This window comes from Azolla caroliniana, unplaced genomic scaffold (assembly GCF_043228905.1).
Source record: "Azolla caroliniana isolate FFs.n. ecotype wild unplaced genomic scaffold, voAzoCaro1.0.p SCAF_9, whole genome shotgun sequence".
Classification (NCBI taxonomy): Eukaryota; Viridiplantae; Streptophyta; class Polypodiopsida; order Salviniales; family Salviniaceae; genus Azolla; species Azolla caroliniana.
The window spans coordinates 3,569,566-3,591,677 of record NW_028230444.1 but is presented as its reverse complement, the minus strand read 5'-3'; the positions used below and the strand labels follow the sequence as shown (position 1 = coordinate 3,591,677).

Sequence of the window (22,112 nt, the reverse complement as noted above, 5' to 3'; positions counted from 1 at the left end):
GTGATGCATCATGAAGCAAGTGTCTCGCGCCCCATCTACCAAACCATTTTTTCTATATCTTGCATCCAACTGGAACACAAAAATTTGCTTTTATGCGTCTTCTGGATCTTTCTGCTTGCTTGCCATGCAATTCTAGGAAGTCAATGGAGAGAGAGAAAGAGAGAGCCGAGATCGGAGATTACCAACTTAACACGAGGGCAAGCTAATAAATAAGAAGATATGTATGAAAGGCACTACAGATGCTTGGTTGGAGGTGAAGAGGGGCAGGGGCATTTCCATAAATACGCTAATTAATTTGTATCTTCCAAACAAGAAAAACAGGGGGGGGGGGAGGGCATTTCCATAAATATGTTATTTTTGAATCTTCCAAAGAAGAAAAACAGGGGAACAAAATCCGGATAAATCCACAGAAAGAGAGAGAGAGAGAGAGAGAGAGAGAGAGAGAAATTACATACACAGACAGACACAAAACCCTCCAAAATCATATCATATCAGAGTTTTGGATGAGGAGGAGGAAGAGGAGGAGAAGGGTGTCAGAAGATAGCCATTAGGTGGGTGATAGATTTAATTGTACTTAAGAGCAGAGGCTATCTATCTTCCTTAATTGTACTTAATTGCCCCTCATGGAGACCATGCTCTGCAGGCGAGTGCTTTTTCCTTCCAAGTTTTATTCATTTCTCGTTTTATTCTACCCACAATACACATGAAACTCATCCATATTAATGCTCTCATAGATCTTCATGGACCACACTGTCGTTCTGTTCTGCTGCCCAAAGCCTTACGTCGATGGAGACCTTACCCCTATACTCATGTTCACCATCTTCTCGGAGCTATGGCCATCGTTGTTTATCAGTCTATCATGCCCTCCAACATTCATACGGCAATACATTTTTTAACACTTTCTCTCTTTAAATTTGCATTCTTTTCAGTGGGTTTGGGTTCAGTTTGTGTTTTTCTCAACTGGTTTTATGGGGGAAATTTGTTGTTATTGGATGAAAATTCTACCACAATTTTTTGTTGAAAGGACGGAGTGGATTATCATTTTTCCTGAGATAATGAAAATACTTGGTTTCAGTGCAAGATTCGGAAGCTCTTGGAGGTATAGTTGGAGGGATGACCTCCCAGTCTAAGACGTGGAATATCAGTGGGATTCCTGGTGAGTTCACTCCTTGACTCGGCTATTCTCTCTGTTATGTTACTGCCATGTTCTATTATGGGTTCTATGTTAAAGGTTTGTTCTTTTGATGGACGATTGTCTGTCCTTTACCACAATTCATGTCCTCTGGATGTGAAAAGAGTTTCAATACAAAAGTCAAGTATATTATTTGACATGTATACAGAAATTGACGTGATTTATAATGTTAAGAGTTAACACTAAAGTAAAGGCAATATTCATATTACAATTTGATAACGTTTTCCAAAATAGCCCTATTAAACTAAGATAAGAGTCCTCTGGAATTGCCGTTGTTTAATATTATTAAGGAAAAGAAAACCATTTTTAATCAGGAGATTATATATTCGTGCTATTTCCAAATCATGCTTATAGAGAATCTCTCTGTGATTGGACTTGTGCAGGACAACGCTTGCAATGTAAGGATGGAAAAACATACATGGCAAGAGATATTGCATTGAGACACCTTTATGTGTTTGGATGGAGTGTAGAGGTTGATGGAAAAGTTGTTGGAAATGTGGATGAAATCATTCACATTGGAAAAATAGATGAAGATATTGACATAGATATTCCCTATGAGTACATTTTAAAGGTAGTCGGTTCAGCAACCACTGAAGGTGCATCTGAATCCTTGGAAGGAGCAAAGTTGAATTCGGTGCTTCAGCATCGTGTAACCATTGGTAGTGGTGGAAAGCAAATGCCTGGAATAAAGATCCTCATTCCTATAGTAGACGAGTTCATTAAAAACATTGATGTGAAGAAAAGACGTCTCTTAGTTAAGGTAAGCTTTTAGATTATTGATGAATAAAGTTTCCGTTCTGCTGCGAGCATAGTTCTTTCATTGGATCATCATCCTCTTCAGTAGGATTTCTTTCAAGTCATTCATCTGTTGTTCATGTCGCCCTTTCACAGAGTCTAGAACTGGTCTCTGGTTATGATATCCCATCTTCTATTGATTTGTCCATGTCTATGGTTATTGTATCCATATTTCATTAACCACTGACGCCCATGTAGAATAGAATAGAATTTATTTTTATTGTCCACAAGGAGGCCAATTTTGACCTGACCAAATCAACATATCATCTCATATATGACTTTTTCCTGAGAAGTGGGGTTACTACTTTGTAGTAAAAACTGTGTGAAATAATGTACTTACATATGTGCTTACCCTTCTTGGTGGAGAATTGTGTTGACATTTAAGTCATTATGCCTGTCTAAAAAATTGTTATACTTATCGTGAATTACCTTATTCTGTAGAAACACTGAGGTGGACTGTCATAACTTCAGCTCTGCTCTTTGTTATGTAGGAACACAGACACCCTTCAAGGTGCTCAGGATTGTGTTCCCTATGTTAACTTATCCTAATATCCATTAGCCTTCTTGTTGAAATAATGTCGTGTCTTCTTATTCGGAACATTGTTTTACCTCAAAGAACTCAAATTTTATATTCATGTATCTATTTATCATTTATGTAATACTGCCCCTCTCAAAATTGTGACTTTGCACTGGGGGAGTATTCAAAGGAATCTAATGAACATTGTTTTACCTCAAAGAGCTCAAATTTTATATCCATGTATCTATTTATCATTTACGTAATACTGCCCCTCTCAAAATTGCGACTTTGCACTGGGGGAGTATTCAAAGGATATGGTCAGGAGAGGATAAATTTTTATGGGCACAAACATTAGGTGCTTTGAGAGGTTGAAATCCTATCCAAAGCTGGAGGTGAGGATCTCATCCTCCACTCAGCATGAGGAGACAAGTGGTTTGACAGTCAGAAAATGAGAGAAATCCTAATGGCATTACGAAATATTGGCCTCACAAATGTGCCAAATATCCAAGTAATGGAGCTGTAGCTGGAGAGAGTCAGACTCCAATGGAGGGTTATTGAAGTCTGAATACCATTTACTTTGCCTTGGTTCGCCCCATGGTTTCTCTCTGTGCAAACTTCCATAAATGTGTTTGGTGTTAATGTTGTTGCTATTGTTCTCTCTTTGACATCTAGATTTTGTGAGTTTGGCAAGTGTTATGCTGAATGTGATCAGTGAATATTTGCTTGACAGTCTCTGAGTGGGAGTCCAGTAGTCTCATCTATCAATAAATGAATTAACATTTGTCTAATTGCTTTGCCGTCAACTACACTAAGTTTTTCCTTCAAAATTTGTTATTGATTGATTTTGTTTTATTTCAGCCTCCTGCTGGGCTTTTGGAGCTCGCAACAAGACCTCAAGCTATTCAGAGACTGCAGCCAGAATTACAATTGTTTTGCAAACGATATTCACATTTACTACAGGAGAGATTTTGTGGTGAGGCATTGCTTATTCTGTATCACACACATGTTGAAATCAATGACTTCGCTGAAATTTCATGAATACTTTGTAATATGATCTTCACATGGTTTAATTCTTCACTCCAGGAAACAAAAAGATAAAGGCTAATGGAAACCTAGATCTGCAACAACTGGTAAATTCCTATATGCCAACTCGTGAGCAGTTATTAGAAGCTGGAAGGTCTGACCTTGTCCGGAAGATCCGAGTGAGTTCCTAGCATTTTTTATCCATGTAATGTTCATTCATGTACTCTTAGTTAAATTAACATACTAGCATGGGCACATTTCGTGCGACTTATGGATACATGGTATAATTTTTATGTATACAGATTTTTAATTCCACAAACAGATGTGTAGAAACATTGGTCTGAAAGTCTCCTGCTCAAGAGGATCATATATTATGCAAATAGCTTAATTAACATGCTGGATTTGTGCTGATAAATGTTAAATATGTGCAAAAATAAGTATCTGATATCTAGAACTGCTCTGTTTTTGCAGTGTATTTTGCTGGTTTATATGCAAAACCATTTGTTTTAAGTAACATTTACTTCTACAAATTTCAGGCTGCAGGTGGATTCTTGTATGTAGCTCATGTATTAGGTTTGAGAACGACTCGTCGTCCGAATGGATTTTGGTATGTTTTTTATATCTATATTACATTGACTCAGTATCACTAGCGTTATGAGTATGTAGGAAATATATCAAGAAGAAGGTCCAATAAGGAACCGTACTGCAAGTAGGACATTGACTGTCCATCTGCAGAATGTTTGCATGTATTTTTTTATCATGTATTCTTGCTTTACTTCCCAATAAAGCATCCAAGATTTTTTACATTGAATGGCTATATCTAGTGACTTGCTCATATAATGCTCATTGGAGTGTGAAAATATTTCATTAATAAATACAGTCTCATCCTCAATGGGCAATAGGATTGTTTGTTTATCAATTACAATGTAAACAGTATTTGACCGCTTCATTAAATAGGGACGATTTAGAAAAGCTGGATTTTGAAATTGAATGTTTTCTGTTGGAGAACTGGAGGAAGCAGGTTCACAATGAAACAGGTAAGGAATTATTATACTTGTTCTTCGCATCTTTAGAGAATAAATTTATACACTCAATTATAACCATTGAAGATAATAATTGGACATTGATTCAGCTCATGCGAGTTAGGATTTTACAGCTGAAGGGTTTAGAACATCTGACAGAAAATATTGTGTGTTTATATTTCCAGGCATTATTTATTTTGAAAACCTTGTTACAAGGCAAGTTACAGTAGAGAAGCCACCAGCAAAGACCCGTTTAAGGGCAATGCCGCAGCAGACTCTAGTTTGTCGAGCTCGAAGATGGGATCTGCATCATGCGGTATGTTTTGTCTTTCTTTCTTTTGGGAGGATTTCTGATTTTAAATTTTAACCTTTTCTTTTTTTAGCGTCAGTATCATACTATATACATTTGTACATAGGCAGTTAATGACACTTTTCTAGTTGGAAAATATATCTCAAGATGAATCATCAATTAAAGAGTTTAAGTTTCATTATGTGTGTCCTTTTGCAGATTATGTGGAATGGAGGTTACAGGGAAGTTGCACACAATTTGGGAAGGTGTGTTGTTAGGCAAACAAAAAAGCGACACCAACAGCAAATGGACATGCTTAATCACCTTCTTACAGATCACATTTCATCTATAAAGCAATAAAGCAAGGTAGTAAAGTCCTATCTCTGCATGTAGTGTAGTATTATTTTGGAAGTTTGGATTGTTCCTGAAAGTTTTATCAGGGCTTTTGTCCAAGATATTTTAAGTTTATCTAATTCCCATGAAAGAGAGAGAGAGAGAGAGAGAGAGAGAGAGAGAGAGAGAGAGAGAGAGAGAGAGAGAGAGAGAGAGAGAGAGAGAGATCTTTTTAACTTCCACGGGAAACCGATTGTGATCTATGAGATGGGGACTAGCCCATGGTGAGGATCGAACTTGCAACAAATGTGTTTGTGTTTGGGGTTGGGGGTGATGTCTCACCACTATATTTTACTCTAGTAAAAAATCCAGAGTTGTGGTTGTCCAGTATACTCTGATGGATGCCCTACGTCCTGTTGATAGCTGCAGATAATTTTTTCTTTTTAGCCTGTACTTTTTGCTCTCTTTTAAGAAAATATTGATTTCTCTCTCCCTTCCATGATCAGTAACTTGTTTCATGTTTCCTGCAGTATATCTGCTAGTCGTTCCGTGCAGATGACCTTTTTGAAAGCAATCAACAAAAGCATAAATAACCAAATCAAAAAGGAACTTTTTGTGAACTTGGGGTACTTGCTTCTAAAACCTCAGGCCAGAGGGCCTCACTCTGTTGTTGGTCCAACCTCCGACATCCAGAGGAATCAACAGCGGTGAGTTGTGCTACTAGTGGACGGTTTCTCTGCACACTTAACATTAATATTGCAGTTATCAAAGAGAAGTTGCAGGAGAATCTGTCTGTGTATATAAATGGAATACAAGGAATGAATATGGTATCGAAAAGGTTTTGATCTTATATAGCATGTACAGTCAAAAGAAAGCGGCGTGATTAGTTTAGTGAGGTCTTTTTAATGCAGACAATGAGAAAAACAAAGCATTGTTATGTGGGCGGGATATTTTATGCAATCAAATTTATTGTAAAATCTCATTATATTTGCAAACATGAAGTGCCATTACATCTTGTTTTCCAAGTAATCTCTTGTTAACGATAAAGCATTGAATGTTTTCTGTCATGTGAATGCACAGTAGATTTAGATGAACTACATAATGGCAAGCAAACAGGCTGCTGCCCCACCACTAAAATCTCATCATATTTCTTGCCCCCATCTTTTACGGGTCATTTCAAATGTTTTTGACTGAAGTAAGAGAACAAAATGCCCAATGTCATTGTATGTTTCGCTTTTTGTCAGAAGCAAAAGTATCACAACATCTTAGGTTGATGTTTGTCATAATTGCCCCAAATTTTTTGATTGATATTGCCTTGTACTACTATTCCCTGTTCTTTTTATTCCACAGTTTTGGCCGAAGAAGTTTGCGTTGAATGCATATGCCATGTTCGTACATCTGTGTGTTTTTGCAGAATATCACCATGCTTTTGCACCTAATCTGATTGTCATTAGCAGGCATGAGTTTCTCTTTGAATGGCTGATAGCAAATTGTTTCAAATATATTTGACACGATCACCATTCAATGTGAAAGCCTACCTTGTAGACATTGCATTTGTAGGTCAAAGTTAACTGATGAGTTTGAATCTTGCCCAAGTCTTAAGTATGACCATCCATAGGTCTATAATTTTGTTGTAGCCTAGAAAATTTGAAAAGTCACCTCCTCTTAGGAGTTTTTTAAAATAATTGTGTTGCTTGCAATGTGTATATTTCTTGAGTCCAGCAATGCCTTTTTCTCATGTTTCATCTTGTTTTCATATGTTGTGCTTGTGTAGAGCATGTGCTTATTATAGATGAGCTCTTATGTTATGGAATGTTTGATGGCCATTAGCATCAAGACACTCAAGCTAGCAACAATTCTCTTAAGATAGATAATTATGTCCACTTTTGTCCTATTGATTTCAGAGAGATAAATAATATCCATCGTCACAATCCTTTGATTATCTTCATGTTCGATGTTCCATATCCTTCAATAAACTTTTGAAGTGCAACTGTCAATTGGACACTTCGGACATGTTATCCATTGGCTTTTGTCATGTACATCTGGAGACTCCATTGAGGTAAAATCAAGGCCTTTGGCTTCATTGTGTTTGGAAAGATACATTGCAAAATTGAATTCGTTCGAAAGTTGTGGCTCAAAGGTCTCATGGCTTATCAAATCAAGTGAGAGAGAGAATTGGAATGTAGTGTTTTTATGGACATATCAAAGGATGTACATTTGGTTGAAATATTCTAAAAATTTAGAAGTATTGTAATGTGTAAATGACAAGGAAGAAACTCCTAATTAGAGAACTCTTTGAGTTTTAAGAGTTTACATTGCATGCTATATTTCCAAAGCTTTTTGTATCGAAGATGGTACTAAAGTCCATTGACGATGTCATAAATGAAGTAATTTATAACCGTTCAATGACATGAAATGTTAGAGTTTTGAGCCAATCAAAGATGGTACTAAAGTCCATTGACAATGTCATAAATGAAGTCATTTATAACAATTCAATGACATGACATGTTAGAGTTTTGATATTTTTTGTGCTTTCAAGATTGTGAAAATGCAAGCTTACAGGTATATGGAGGTTTGATCTTCTTGCGGTTAAGCAAAGGGTTTTGGTATAGAGAAGGTTATTTGAAATGATTTCAAGTGACCTATCAAGCAATGCCTCCTCCTTATGATTGGGCAAGGTTTTGGGTGCTTTGGACCATTGGGATGGCTTTTAACTATATGGATGGTGGTCAAAACCAACTATATGGATAGTTGACATTCTAATTTGTCATTTCTAGCCAATATCTTCATTTGGAGAGCATTAATTGGAGGTTTATCTATGGGATTAGCTCTAAAGAGAAGTGGATTAATAACTTCCAGTTATTTCTTGTGCATCGATCAAGTGGAAAGACAATACTCATCGTTTCATACAATGTCCCATTGCTCATAAGACTTAGGGTTACATTTCTCAACTTTGGCAAGTTTCTTTACCTTGTTATTTGACATCAAGACAACAGGGTGCATGCACAAGTTACACATGTTGATTTGAGGTCAAAGATGGTGATAATTTTCCTCTTTGTGAGATACTCTGGATTACGTCACGGTTGAGATATGGGATATGATTTTGTATTCGATGGTAGGGATAGAGTTTGGAATATATCTACTAAAGTTAAAGGGTGCATTGATGGGGCAAATGCTTTTTTTATGAGAACAAGTTGGAACTTCTTTCCTCAGTAGAGTATTGGATTGGTCTTGTCTATTACGTGACAATTCAACAAGTCCCATTGCACCTTCCATTGTAGTGTTGAAACTTAGTACTTACAATGGTAGTGTTTTTATATGTTTTCAAAGACTACTTACATACAATGGTAGTGTTTTATATGTTTTTAAACTTTTATATATTTTGAAACACTACTTACTTACAATGGTAGTGTTTTTATATGTTTTCAAAGAGTACTTACATAATATGGTAGTGTTTTATATGTTTTCAAACTTTTATATGGTTTGAAACACTACTTACAATGGCAGTGTTTTTATATGTGTTCAAAGACTGCTTAGAATGGTAGCGTTTTATACACGTTTTCAAACTTTTATATGTTTTCAAACACTACTTACAATGGTAGTGTTTTATACATATGCACATTGCATATACATATACATACATACATACATACATACATACATATACATACATACATACATACATACATACATATACATACATACATACATACATACATACATACATACATACATACACACATACATACATATACATACATACATACATACATACATACATACATACATACATACATACATACATACATACATACATATACATACATACATACATACATACATATACATACATACATACATACATACATACATACATACATACATACATACATACATATATACAGTACATATGCATAGACATAAATATAGTAAGTGTGTCAGTATATATCCACGTAGAGGATAAAGAGTTGTAGCACGCCTTGGGGGAGACAGAGACAGAGACAGAGACAGAGAAGAGACAGAAGCAGAAAGAGATAATGCAGGGTTTAACTTCCACCCTGCGTCATCATCATCATCATGTCCACCTGCAGCAGCCTGTTGCTCCAATCAGCAGTAGTAGCAGCAGCAGCAGCAATAATAGTTGCAGAGGAGCAGTGGGAAGAAGAAGAAGTAGTAGTAGAAGAGCAGTGGGATGTTGTTCATGTGCTGTTACCTCCATCTCAGCTTCATCATCATCATCATCATCATCATCATCTTATTCTGCCCCTTCATCATTGAGGGAACCAGGAAATCAAGGGCAGGAGGATATTGTCATCGTTGGGGGTGGCATCGCTGGCCTCTCCACTGCTTTGGCCCTTCACAGGTTTGAGCCATCCTGTTTATTGATTAATCGTTTCTTACCCAAGCTATTGTTTTAATTCGTACATATAAGACTCAGATTGTATTGTAGATCCCCTCCCATTTCAGGGACCCCGATGATATGACCCTAAAATGAGATCGCTCTGTGTATGAGCCTGCTCACATGTCCATCTATCTAATGTCATATAACGGACTGAGGAATAGTTTTATGGATATTTATATACCCCACATTGCTATGCTAATTACACTGAATGTTTATTTTCTTGAGGTTAATCCTCCTCAGAGCTCCATCCATCTTCAATTTGAAAGAGAAAAGCCATTCAATCAATAAATGTTTGCTTGTTTCAAACTTTTTATTACTGTGACACTCTGTTATTTATATAGGAGTTGCTGACAAATACTTTTTTCCATATATTCTAATCAAATATGTATACCTAACTGACTAAAACAAAAATGTGTTTAGCATCTCCCACAGACACACACACACACACACACACACACACACACACACACACACACACAGTCACGCATATATATAAATATATACATATATAGATACTAACTATTTGATAAGTACTGCAGATTAGGGTTGAAGCCTTTGGTCTTAGAGCAATCGAAAGAACTTAAGACAGCCGGTTCAAGTATAGGCATTTGGACCAATGGATGGAAGGCACTGGAGGCCCTCAGGGTTGCAGATGGTTTGCGTGAGAAGTTCAACAAAATGACTGGGTAAGTGAATATTTTATCCATTTTGGCTCTTTAATGGAGACAGATGCGCACCACATTTACACATATACCTTGATTGGGAACTGAGGCATGGTATTCAGGAACATAAAAGGGAAAATTATGATGTCATTAGCAAGAAATTAAAATTCCTTGATTTCTGCTTGAGTTTGATGAACGAGTGTCCATACTAGAGCACTATTCGTGTTTAAGTACAGTGTTTGGTTGGTTCTCCACTGTTAATTAAGGTCAGAGAGTATACTGCATGAAAAGTCTATGATTTTAGCTGGGATGAATTGCTTGATTCGTCCACCTTATCGTAAGAATATCAAAATTTAAGTTTACTCGCCAATCTTAATCTTTCATACTTGTTTCTGCTTATTACAGTCTAGGGTTGTATGATTCAAATGGTAACTGCCTTCTAAATATGGAGATGAAGACCACATCAAGGTGCGTTACACAAATTTTTAATTGATGTTTCTTATATCTGATGAGCAATGCTCTACAGTGTGCAATATTGAACTACGTAGGGATGTTGAGGTTCGTGCTGTGGATAGGAAGGCATTGCTTGAAGCTCTACGTGAACCCTTGCCAGAGAGCATGCTTTCTTATGGTGCAGATGTGGTTGGAATCAGAAGGCTCGACAGTGATTACACAGAAGTTGAATGCAAAAATGGATGGAGAATAAAGACAAAGGTTCTTTCATTCACCTTTCCCCTATATTTTAAAAGAATATCTTGGCTATAGAGTAGAGAGTAGGATTTATTTTCTCGCTTGATTGAACAGGTTCTCATTGGATGTGATGGTTCTAGTTCAGTTGTGGCTAGGTGGATGGGATTTAAAGAACCTCGCTTTGTTGGGTACACTGCAACTCGTGGGCTAGCAGAGTTTCCTGATGGCCATAACTTGAAGCAGACAGGCAGGCAAATAACTGGTCAAGGTGTTCGGGCAGGCCTTATACCCATGGACGCTAATAGATTGTATTGGTTTGTCTGCTTCAACGATGCTTCAGGTGAAGTGCTACCTTTTTTTTCAAGCTCCCACTTCTATTTAAAATCTTGTTTTGTGTGGGTTTTTTCGTTGTCTTTCTCCTTCATCTTCTCTCCATCAACGTTAGTGGACTGTGTTTTGTCAAACGCAAAAATGCTCACTTTAAATTGACAGGTCAAAGAATCAATGACCCTGAGCTTGTGCGGAAGGAGACATTATCATTTATCAGAGGATGGTCTGATGAAACTATATCTGAGGCAGTAAAGAGGACTTCATCTGAGAATCTGAGCCGGAGGAGGATAGCAGACAGATGGATGTGGCCCATTGGAGGTCCTCCTTTATATCAAGGAGGAATTACATTAGCAGGTGATGCAATGCACCCCATCACGCCGAACTTAGGGCAAGGAGGGTGTTGTGCGCTTGAAGATGCTGTGGTGCTTGCTCGAGCTCTGTCCAAAGCAACAAATGTTGAACCAATGGATGGCCGCCAACATGAAATGGACAAACTAGAGCAGGCTCTGGAGTTTTACACCAGAGAACGGAGGCAAAGGATGTTACCCATAGCTATACGGTCATATGCCATTGGTAATTTGTTGCAGAATGACAACAAGTTCTTTTGTCATGCTCGCAACCTCTTGATACCCAAGCTTATAAATGCAAACGCCTACCTCAACCATACGTTCTATGATTGTGGTTCACTTGATTGAGTTTCTTTGAAATGTATGGAAATATAGATGTATGTATGTGTTAGATTTATAACCAGCATGATGTAGAATTCATATTATACTGTTATAAGGAATAAGCATTGTTGTTTAACTTTGAGTTAGGGGGGTTGTAGTGTTATCTAGAATAATCGTGCACAAAACATTGGTAAAGCTTGGGATAGTGCTGTGAAAACTACCTCCCTCAATTGTACGTTTTCAGATTTAAGAGCCTTTTGTGTTTGCTCAGATTTAAAAGCTGGTGTCCCAAATTTTGCTTTGGCAAGATGGAGATGAATAATAGTCGCAGTCTGTGGTCATTTTCATATCATGGCATTATGTTTATGGAACTTGTTCTTTCCACAGACAGATTCATGATCTTGAAAGAAATCATAATAGCTCTGGTCAAACCAATGGTTGTAAATCTTGGTTCATGTTGTGGTCATTCAAAAGTTCTGGGTTTGGAGACACGTTTGACCCAATGAACAGGTGTGAAGCAGCTTTTGTATGACGTTATGAACTTCCTGACGAGCAACCCATTTTCCATAATTTGGTGTTTGCTTTTTTGCTTAAAGAACAAGATTATATTAGAAGATGAGTGACATCGATACAGTGCAAAGATTGGTGCGTGGGTTGTAGTGACCAGTGAGAGAGAGTAGGGCCAGGATTTTGTTCACACCTCTTGGTACACTTGTGAACTTGATCCTTCTACAATAGCTTGAAATCAACAAAGCATATATGGGAAGATAAATATTAATGTCTGTTTTATACCACTGCTATAGTGTGAGGAACCAATAGCACTGAAGCAAGCAAGAGGACAAATGAATGTGATAGGTAAATGAAGTAGTGAAAGGGGATGATATCTAGGGAGAAAAAATGACCCATAAAGACCCATGATGGAAGATGATGCAACTTGGCCAACAAAGGTAAAGAGTAAGGATTATGGATGCACTTTGATCGGAAGGAATTAGAATTAGAATTAGAATTTTTATCGTCCATAAAGAGGCCAATTTTGACCTATGGGACCAGAGTATACATGTGTTCTTGATAATATGTCTCCTTCCTAAGAAGGGGTATTCATATGTTGAAGCACAAAGTCTCTATGTGTTAATAAGTAAGGAAGGCGACTCTGGTTGGCAAAATATTTCTCTATAAGTAATGATGAGAGGAGCTAGATGTAATAATCAAACAACTTTTAGAAGAGGTTGGAATTTGCCCATTTTGTTCCTTAAGAGATTCAAGGAGGACACCTCATTTAAGGTAGTCTTTTGTATTGTCTGCGTTTACAAGTTGTGGTCCAAAGGCTATGACTTGTCACCACTTCTGTTTGGAGTAATGGGCAATGCAATGCACTCAACCATACGCAAACTATTGAGTAGGTGTATACATATTGCAATCCCCAAATACTATATAAGGTGGGCAAATAGCTAGGTAAGAGATGTTGCTCATGAAGGGTTTAGGGTTTTAATGAGGAGAAAGGAAGAAGCAAAATATTGAAGGATTTATATTCCCTCAAAGTAGTCTACCCACATATCTTTAGCTCATTAGTAGCGAAGTAAAGAGATCCCATCAATGGTTGTCACACACTCCTTTATATAGAGATGGGAAGGAATTTTATTTGTTAAGATTTGAAATAAAGAAAATTTGTGAGAAAAAGAGTGACCAAAGTTCAGATTTTGGCAAGCACCAGTATGGGGTAGTGGGTGGGTTGGAGAGATGGAGAACCCCATGAATGAATGAAGTACATATATGTCAAACTTAAATCCGTTATATTTCGAATGGTAAGAAGAGCCAGAAAATGGCAAGGAAATTTAGGAATTTTACAAGCTGGATGTGTATGCTTATATAATATATTTATCAAAAAAATCAAGGAAGAAAGCATGAAATCCTCAAGTAATCATGTGACAAGAAAATTGTTTCTTCAGTGAGCTCTTTTTTGTCTGGATCTGCAGTCAAATCATGTGTTCTATCTAGATTGCTAGGTATGTAACTCATGGAAGACTGTATGGGATCGGGAATTAGGATTGTCTGGTTGCTCCTTCATCGCTATCAAATGAGATTGTCGATAGTTACGGACCAGAGGATCTTGTAAGAGCTTAGGACAAGGAAGGTTTTGTATGTCCAAATAATCCATCCATCTACGAGGAGCAGCAGCAGGTAATGGGTAGGGCTGTTTAGAACATGAATATTTATGCAGCAACAGGTAATGGGCGATGATCATATCAACTCTGCGTATCAGTCATGGAAGACGTCATCATTGTTGCATTGCTGATGCTGAGAGTATCAGATATGGAAGGCCTCTCTTGTCCAATCTCTCCCATGTTTGTCTAACTGCCAATGCTTCCTCAACAGTTTCCGGACAGGATTACTGCCAAAGCTTCTTTACTGTGCCAGAGAACCCTGTAATATCAGTTGATTCTTTATCTCCCAAGAAACCAGGAACTTATTTGTTAAAGCCATTGAAAACACTTCTTCAGAGAACTAAAGTGCATGTGGACTTGATTAATACATCAATTAATCATGACAGATCAGATGCTGCTAATAATGGTAAGACTCAAATGTATGGTTGCAGTGCTCAACTAGCTTTCAACAAGATTCAACAACCTAACCAGGCATCGTGGTCCAAACTGTTCAAAGATTATAGAGCAAATGGGAATTTAATGGGTGCGAGATCTGTGTTTGATTTAATGCCAGCTAAAGATGTAGTGGTATGGACATGCATGATGAGCGCATATACTGAGCAGAAGAAAGGAAAGGAAGCACTTGAACTTTTTTATCAAATGCACAATGAGGGCATGATCATTCCGGACATATGTAACTATGCTTGTGCCCTCAATGCATGTACTATTGCAGGCACTCTTGACGATGGAAGGATAATACACTCTGCCATAGTCAATAGTGGTGATATTCTATACATGGTAGTAGAAACTGCTCTCATAGGCTTATATGGGAAGTGCGGTTATATCTCTGATGCAAAAAAAGTGTTTGAGGGTCTTCAATTTAAAGATGCCATATGTTGGAACACAATGATTGCAGTTCTTGTGCAAAATGGTCATGAAACAGAAGCCCTATTACTAATCCGTCAAATGCACTGTGAAGGCATTGAGCCAAACAGCATGACATATGTATACGTTTTGCATGCTTGTACCAACACAAGTACGCTAAAAGAGGGGCAGGTAATCCATACAACCATTTTAGGAGCAGGATGTGAACATCACAAGGTTTTGAACACTCCGTTAATAAATATGTACACACGGTGTGGGAGTGTTTCACATGCAATGAGGGTTTTCAGCAGATTGTCTTTCCATGACAACATCTCCTGGACTGCCATGATTGCTGCATTCTCACGACATGGATATTTCAGAGACGCACTTCTTTGCTTTTTCCGTATGCAAAATGAATGCATTATACCGGATAATATAACCTTTGTCTGTATAGTAGATGCATGTGCAGGCTTGAAAGATGCAAAAGATGGCTTGCTGGTGCATGCTGCTGTTGTTGATAGTGACCATGCAGAGGATGGCATGCTAGGAAATGCTCTTCTTAGTATGTACATCAAATGTGGATATATCCATGATGCATGGAGAATCTTTGACAGACTAAGTGCTCATGATGATCTTTCTTGGAATATAATGCTTGGAGCACTCTCTGACCATGGATACCACAAAGAGATACTGTGTTTCTTTCTTCAACTTGTGCAAAGAGACCTCAAACCAAATGATTCCAGTTATGCATGTATTATCAATGCATGTACAAAACTGATGGCATTTGAGCAAGGAAATTTGCTTCATGGTGCCATACTGGAAAGTGGTGATGATGGCCAACTTGTCATTGTTAGTGCCTTAATCAATATGTATGGCAAGAATGGAAGAGCGCAAGATGCAAGAAAGGTTTTTGAAATGACACCTTCTTATGATGTTGTGTGCTGGAATGCAATGATGACAACATTGGTGCAAACTGGAGACTTTAGGGATGCTTTAAATCGTTTTTATAAGATGGAATACATGGGCATAAAATTAAGTAACATTTCATTTCTATGTGCCCTGGACGCATGCAATGGTTTGATTTCCCTTGAAGATGGGCAGCAAATCCATGGTGCCATTGCTAAGAGGGGGAGAATACATGACATAATGGTGGCTAGTGCCCTAATCAATATGTATGGGAAATGTGGCTCCCTGTCTGATGCAAAGAAAATTTTTGAAAATATTCCTCGTAAAGATGCTATATCTTGTACTTCCATGGTTGTTGCCCTCACTGAGAATCAACTTCACGAGGAGGCTCTGAATCAATTCTCTGATATGTTGTGCAATGGCATCAATCCTGACACTATTACCTTTGTTTGCATCCTTAATGCTTGTGCATGTCTAACAGCAGTAGAAGTTGGCTTCATCATTCATGCTGCTGTGGTTGAGATGAAATTGGAACAAGATACATTGATAGGAACTGGCATTATGGACGTATATGGAAAAGGTGGGACCATAGAGGATGCTTCCAAGGTATTTTCAACTCTCACTTGTTGTGATATTGGCATGTGGAATGCCATGCTTAGTGTATATGCACATAATGGAAATGAAAACGAAATTAAAAGACTTTTCAAACAATTTGAGATGAATATGGCTAAACCGAGTTGCATCACTTTCATCTCCATGCTAGTTGCATTTGATCATGCTGGCATGGTTGACGATGGCTGGTACTTCTTTCATTACATGAGAAATAAATACGACTTTCTTCCTGAATCAGAACATTATGTATGCATGGTTGACCTTTTAGGACGTGCGGGCCAGCTAAATGAGGCAAAAGTTTTGATAAGCTCTATGCCCTTTCAGAGGGTTACTCTTGCATGTCGATCCATGTTTAGTGCATGCATTATGCATGGAAATTTGGAATATGGAGAACATATTTCGAAGTTCTGTTTTGAATCAAATGGAGATACTGATTCACCTTATGTGATGCTATCAAATATGTATGCAATCTTGGGAAGGGCAGATGATGAACTTAATTTAATATCTATAACAGAAGAAAGGAATGGGCATGAACGTCTCTTACATACATAAATGTACACAAGCCAAGATTAGGCTATTTATCATATTGGGAAGATAAGGGTACTCTAATATATGGATTTAGTAAAGCGATTCTAAGGACAAGTGATCCTGCCTGTTTTGGTGACTTGGTGAATTACTCTTTCCACAGGAAGCATCTTCTTGATCAATGCAAGGCTTTTGTGGTAGCAAGCTAGAACTGGTCCAAATGCAAATCCATGGAATCAAAGCAGAGTTCATTAATGCCAAGGAAGAGATGGAGTAACATCTTATCGGAGACCATGTTGGAAGAAAAAAGTTAGTTCTCCCAGTAAATGTGCTCCACTGTTGGAATGGGCAGAGCTTCACCTATTATGACAAGCTGGAAATGGTCCAAATGCAAATCCATGGAATCAAAGCAGAGTTCATTAATGCCAAGGAAGAGATGGAGTAACATCTTATTGGAGACCATGTTGGACGAGAATCGTTAGTTCTCCCAGTAAATGTACACCACTGTTGGAATGGGCAGATCTTGACCTATTATGACAAGCTAGAACTGGTCCAAATGCAAATCCATGGAATCAAAGCAGAGTTCATTAATGCCAAGGAAGAGATGCAGTAACATCTTATTGGAGACCATGTTGGAAGAAAAACGTTAGTTCTCCAAATAAATCCATTCCACTGTTGGAATGCGCAGAACCTCTCACATATTATGATGACGAGGCTCAGTAATCTAGAATACAGTCAATAAGAAAGGAGAATATGTATATCAAAATATGACAAAGTATATGAAAATAATAAATTAAAGTCATGCAACCCTTTAACTTTATGCTGTTTTTAGTTTAATGATAATCCTCAAAACCAAAGTTAACCTGAAGACACTGTTCCAGCCAATATACAAGACATACTATCTTATGTTGTATAAATGGGCAGCGGTATTTTATTTTAGAAATCAGTTTCATGAAAATGTTCATTGGCCTATGGAATCAAGAGCAAGACCAATATTTATAGTATAAATTTTGAACAAACTTGGAATGGCAAAATAATCAAGAGGGGAAAGAATTGTAAATTATATGCAAAACAGGTCTGTTTCAAGAGATCATGCAGAGAATTCAAGTTACATCATACATGGAAACTCATAACACATGAGAAATTGATCTTTACATCTCCTGTCACGCTTGATTTGCATGAAAGACTCCTCCAGCTTTCATATCTATTTTGGAAGCTAGGCTTTGCCATACTGCTTCCAATAATGTGCTCTAACTCACAACTCGCATTAAATAGATGATGACCCAGGCAGATACAAGGAAGTTTTGTGCATCTATTCTCCATATCAAACTTCTCAACGCCTCATCAATCGGCTCCTTTCTCTCTTCCGGAAACGTTCCAGCATGATTTCATCAGTTGCAGCTTGTCGTCTGTTTCCACTATTACCTTCTGTAGAGTTCTCTCCTTTGTGTCGTTCACTATCTTGTGTATCTCCTCTCTCCTTGTACAATTGAGGATGATCTGAAATATTCAAAGGATGACCTTCTTAACATTGCCTAGAAATAGAATGTCTGTGATTATAAAAGTATCATTTCCATCTCAAACTTGCCTCTTCTTAGTTTTTCTGCATATTCTTGACCCCGTTGGAAATAATCAGCACTATAACTTGCTGGTATACCCGACTGGGCAGCCCTGTTAAAAAGATAATGAGAATGTGTAATGAAAAGTTTCCTTCAGAAGTTTGGAAGAAATGAAGTTCCATTACCTTCCTCTGCCTACAAAAGGCCTCTTGTCTTGCAATTGCTTTTTTGCAGCTTCAGTTTCCTCAATATTTTTCAATTTGAATCTACATACGAGATACAACTTATTCATTCTTATCTAATTGCACCCAGAGATGTGCAAGCCTATAATCCTACAGAGAAATAACCTAAACCAGATGAATTATTCAATTAGAATCGGATCTCTTACTCTATTGGGAGTTGAACTTCTGCAATGCCAGTGGTCCATTGGGTCGAGCTTTCTTCAGAATTTCTTCTGCGAACCTGATAAATTTTGAAGTTATTTTCAAATGGACAGCCCCTCTTCATTCATGCTCACATGGATAACATATTGAAAGGGGAAGATGGACAGTTGAACTAAAAGAATACATAATGCATACTCGCACATATCAAGAACAACTTTCCTGGGCTGCTCCAGAGATATGAGAACCTACAAAATGTTTTACCAGACTTTTGCAGCATTATTAAATAAGCTGTCCCTATTATCCACGTATAATTTGAAATCACACACGTGAGGACATTTGCAGAGCATATCAATTTGAGAATATAAATGCACCATTCAGCATCCATTATTACTTAAGCTGTCCCTATTATCCACGTATAATTTGAAATCACACATGTGATGTATTCTAAACCACTGCAATATTGTATTTGAGTTCCTCTAATACAATACTGCAGTGGTTTCGTTGACAATATTGTAGCCACATGATTGAAGGTACCAGAAATAATATTGAAGCCCTTTCTCAGAAATAATATTCCATGTATTTGTTTAGGTTTCACAATGGTCACATTCTATTATTTTTCTCCTACAAAAAAAACATCCTTACCTTGAGATGCTCAGGAATAACATATAAATCATCTTCAATGGGTTTAATTTCTTCTGTTTTGATTCCCAAATCCTTGCCTTGCCTCTTGGCTAGTTCTTGCTCAACATAAGTTAACCTGTCCAGGTTACAACAATCAGATCTCAATATATATTAGAAACACCTCATAGTTAAAACATGTTATAAGCATCCAGATGTTGATCTGATCATTGGCCCTGAAATCAGCATTCTAGCAGAATCACACGGCTCTAATACCAACGTTAACAACTTGATCACAACCCAATGTTTATTCCCCCAACCAATGACCTGCACCTTGTCCACCGGTGAAGCTTGCTGCCACTCGGCATATGCATATCCTATGCTCTAGACCCTTTCCTAATCCCCCTGAACAAGTGTGCCTATACTATGCACATAGATACAAGTAACTAGCTTGTCATACAACTTGTGATGTCTCTACCAACAGGCATTCCAACATACTTCAGGCCTCAAACTCATGCTTCAGGCACACATAAAATATACAAATTATAGATATGAATAGTATGAAATTATACATATTCGGATCTTCAATAGTAACTGCCGTTTCTTGTGCAAATGTGTCTTGCAAAACAAGCTCTTCCTTCTTGCCTTCACCATCAACCTTGTCTTGTGGTTTGATTAGTCCACCCACTGGCGGAATCAATTGTCCGCTTGGAACTCCAAATCTTCGCTCTCGTTGCTTTTGTAGAAACTTGACTTCCTCTAATGTAAGCCTGACCATAATATCAAAGAAATGAAGAAAACTTGAAATTCCAGAATATTTACCAAATTTATAAGCAACTAGATATCAAGTTGTGCAGATAATTCTTAAAAATTCAAGAAATGAAGAACTCCTAAATTAGTTCAATGTTTGTTCAAGAAAAGGATTTGAGTCTCTTTGGCCTTTGCCTTCAGCTAATCTCCAGGATCTATGCAGCTGGTTCATGATTCTTAGTATTTTACTGTGGTTCTAAGGCAAATATAGCTTTAGAATATGTTAGTAGATGTTAGATGGCATGGAAGCGGTGTAGAGCCAAATAACATATTCTAAGATTTTCAGCATAAAACTAGCCTGATGTTTGAAAACAGGAAGCGGTGTACGTACCTCCTCTCGTCTTCGTCTTCAGAGACTCCATTCTCGTCTGATACTCTCTTCCGAAAACGCTTCTGCTTGTCAGACGGCATCCTGGAAACAGTGAAGGGATTCAGGGAGGAGACAGAGACTCCTCTGTTGCATACAGCAGACCAATACATACACATACACATACACATACACATACATACGTACATACATACATACATACATCCTGAGCCCAAAAATCACTTGTAAATTTTGAAAATTTAATATTGACTATTAATTCATAACCCCTGAAAATCAAAACAATTCATGAACAAATTGGTAAGCCAAATGATAAGTTGTTAGATGGAATGAGTTCGGCTAACTTTGTTAAAAGATCAACAACTAACCATATCAAGCAATCACCTCTTTGTGTACGAGATAGACCAACAATAACTATAGATTTTGGCCTCTTTCAACCATAATTCGCCGAATTCTTTTGGCAAATTTTGGCTATCACTAGTACTAAACCAAACCAAGTTGTTTAATGATATTTGAACACCAAACCAAATTAAATGCAAATGATAAACAATTAAACCGTGGCTTAATGGTTTGGTTCAGTTTGAGTCGAAGTAGGACCCATAGGTAACTGGTTTTCATAAATGGTAATCTTGGTGCCCAAAAAACTAGACTGGAAAGAGGATTTTGTCATAAAAGGGTATTCCCAAACACAATAAAAAGACCATAAAGAGCTTGAAGCATTTTGCTCACCTAGGTTTCCCCTTACAAATCATCGCCATCAAGAGAGATTATATAATTGGCATTGCCAACACACCTTATATTTCTAACATTAGGCATATATTTTTCATCCTCTGCCAAAGTTGTGGAGTTAATTAGAGTTAGAACTCACAAGAAAGATGGTTTATCTTAACAGAATTATGGTCATAAATCAAACAAAACATTAACTGAATACTAATTTTACTTATGATGAATTCGAGATACAAATGGTAGATGGTATTTGTTCTATCACGTTTGATAAAGGACTACAATGTTTTTTTTATTGGGTCAAGTTGCAAAGACAAAACATGTCTATTAAACTAGAGGTCTTGACAACAAGGCCACAAAGACTGAAGAGTAGGTTTACGTCTATGTAGGGGATAACCCTACAAAAAGTGGTTGTGACACTTCAAATGATTACAATGGCACGAAACCAAGAAGTAGCATCAAGTTTTTCTTCCAAAACCTCTAAAGGTGGGTTGCACGTAATAGTTTAGAGGTTTTGGTTCAAAGTTGACGTACAAAATCAAGGTGACCATTACGTGTAAGGTAGTCATGCACTCTCATCTTTCAAAAAGAAGAGGGTGAGAGATTCGGGCTTTTGGTGCAACCCACCTATTTGAGAGGCATCCTCTATTTCATCCAATGAGAGATTAGTTTGTTAATGAATTGTTGAAATATGAGGAACTCATCATTGGTGTACATATTTAC

At 37.5% G+C, this 22,112-nt stretch overlaps 4 protein-coding genes across 4 annotated transcripts; 3 read left to right on the top strand and 1 right to left on the bottom strand.

The window, feature by feature from the left end:
* Positions 1–1,008: 1,008 nt before the first annotated feature.
* Positions 1,009–6,181, top strand: LOC147859912 (uncharacterized). Its single transcript, XM_087324842.1, has 9 exons — positions 1,009–1,156; positions 1,576–1,952; positions 3,363–3,477; positions 3,588–3,706; positions 4,064–4,134; positions 4,485–4,564; positions 4,735–4,865; positions 5,058–5,204; positions 5,702–6,181. Exons 1-8 carry the CDS (start codon positions 1,114–1,116, stop codon positions 5,196–5,198), a joined length of 1,077 nt encoding a protein of 358 aa, XP_087180968.1. The 5' UTR covers positions 1,009–1,113; the 3' UTR covers positions 5,199–5,204; positions 5,702–6,181.
* A 3,012-nt stretch (positions 6,182–9,193) lies between these two features.
* On the top strand, positions 9,194–12,220 carry LOC147859911 (monooxygenase 2-like). The gene is made up of 6 exons (XM_087324407.1): positions 9,194–9,534; positions 10,113–10,259; positions 10,641–10,703; positions 10,784–10,949; positions 11,040–11,265; positions 11,418–12,220. Exons 1-6 carry the CDS (start codon positions 9,209–9,211, stop codon positions 11,948–11,950), a joined length of 1,461 nt encoding a protein of 486 aa, XP_087180533.1. The 5' UTR covers positions 9,194–9,208; the 3' UTR covers positions 11,951–12,220.
* Positions 12,221–14,157: 1,937 nt separating this feature from the next.
* LOC147859910 (pentatricopeptide repeat-containing protein At1g03540-like) lies at positions 14,158–16,998 on the top strand. Its single transcript, XM_087324588.1, has one exon. It carries the CDS (start codon positions 14,158–14,160, stop codon positions 16,996–16,998), a length of 2,841 nt encoding a protein of 946 aa, XP_087180714.1.
* Positions 16,999–18,010: 1,012 nt separating this feature from the next.
* LOC147859909 (integrator complex subunit-like protein) lies at positions 18,011–20,832 on the bottom strand. Its single transcript, XM_087324674.1, has 7 exons — positions 20,673–20,832; positions 20,104–20,301; positions 19,556–19,670; positions 18,919–18,992; positions 18,716–18,796; positions 18,560–18,642; positions 18,011–18,471 (listed from the first exon to the last, which is right to left on the bottom strand). The coding sequence occupies exons 1-7, from the start codon at positions 20,825–20,827 to the stop codon at positions 18,305–18,307; spliced, it is 873 nt and encodes a 290-aa protein (XP_087180800.1). The 5' UTR covers positions 20,828–20,832; the 3' UTR covers positions 18,011–18,304.
* Positions 20,833–22,112: the final 1,280 nt, after the last annotated feature.